At 33.2% G+C, this 1,355-nt stretch overlaps 1 protein-coding gene across 1 annotated transcript; it reads left to right on the plus strand.

Moving 5' to 3' along the window:
• The first annotated feature begins 6 nt into the window (after positions 1-6).
• Positions 7-929, plus strand: LOC109593087 (uncharacterized). The gene is made up of 4 exons (XM_020008331.1): positions 7-122; positions 175-243; positions 299-364; positions 413-929. The coding sequence occupies exon 4, from the start codon at positions 454-456 to the stop codon at positions 763-765; it is 312 nt and encodes a 103-aa protein (XP_019863890.1). The 5' UTR covers positions 7-122; positions 175-243; positions 299-364; positions 413-453; the 3' UTR covers positions 766-929.
• The last annotated feature ends 426 nt before the right edge of the window (positions 930-1,355 follow it).

Genomic DNA, 1,355 nt, shown 5'->3' on the forward strand with positions numbered 1-1,355 from the left:
ATCACCTGATGCTGTCCCTTTTCTTAATTACTTCATACCACTGGAAGGTGTGGCTCATCCAGTTGCATTAAACATTCATAGAGCACGAAGAAATTTTACTGTTCCTGTTCCTCCTTCAACAAGTAATACATGTACATGTAGATACAAATGATTTATTTATTTAATATTAATCAGATTCTACTACCACCTCCTCCTCTTCTAATGTAGTACATGAACCAACTGCACTATCCACTGGAGGAGCCAGTAAGAATACTGTATATGTATGTGTATGTGTTACTTTATGATGTCTATTCTTTAGTTGCTCCTAGCAGTAGTGGCAGTGATGAAACTATTCCAGTACCAACTAAAAAAAGAAGAGAAGGAGGTACATGAACACAACATGTTATGACTAACTATTGACTTGTTATTGTAGGCTTTGATATTAAAACAGCTAAACAAAAGATCAAACAAGTTATGAATGAGAATCACTCTGATTTTGCGGATATTTTGGAGAGTTCTCTTAAAGAAATTGCTAACAAACTATTTGAAGCTAAAATAATTACCCGACAGGTTCAGAAGTCACCAACTTATGATGCCATAGCCTCAAGTTTCCTAGCTATAATGAATCTATTGGACTCTAAGTCTGACCTAGAGAAGCATTGTGTGAAATATCTAGAGGCTCTGTCTAGTGTTGGGGGACCAATAGAATTTGCTGCTAATTTCTTGAGGGAAAAATTGACAACAGCTCTGGAGGGTGCACTTCAGTTTGAACTGTCTGTGAAATGAGTTAGAACTATTATGAATGATGATTTTGCAATTAATGATTTTAATTTAGAGTTTTTAATACTAGTAGTTATTTTAGCATATGTTATTTTTATACTAAATCTATTATAGAATATTGTATTGTCTCCATGCATGTCTCCAACTTTTTTATGGATTATTAAAACTGTTTTTATAGAGTTGGGGACCATATAGGTCAGCAGGCAGGTCAACTATTTGAACTGCCTATATTGTTACCAATACAGTTGCATGATGTCTCTGATTTTTATTGCAATTATAGAACCATGCCTTTTGTGGTTGCATTCAAAATTTTAAATTGCTATCTTGTAAGGGAAAAAAGTTATAAGGAGTTACAAAGAAGTTGCCCTTTAATAAATGATATACAAATGAAAATCTTAAGGAAAATAAGTTCTTGGTGTGTTCGTTATGAATGCCTTTATTATAACAATTAATGAGAGTGTGTGACATCAAATGATGTATCACTATAATCCATACCTGTTGTCTGTACTCTCCCAGTGACATCATCAATCATGCATTATTACAACTCATACTCTCTAAATAAACTCCTTACAATACTTATAAATACATTAGGTAAA

The sequence above is a fragment of the Amphimedon queenslandica genome, unplaced genomic scaffold (genome assembly GCF_000090795.2).
Source record: "Amphimedon queenslandica unplaced genomic scaffold, v1.1 AMPQUscaffold_2941_Cont25059, whole genome shotgun sequence".
Taxonomy (NCBI): Eukaryota; Metazoa; Porifera; class Demospongiae; order Haplosclerida; family Niphatidae; genus Amphimedon; species Amphimedon queenslandica.

Bases quoted from the DNA above. Each gene is read 5' to 3' on its own strand.
- LOC109593087 (XM_020008331.1), top strand. From the start codon at position 454: ATGAATGAGAATCACTCTGATTTTGCGGATATTTTGGAGAGTTCTCTT.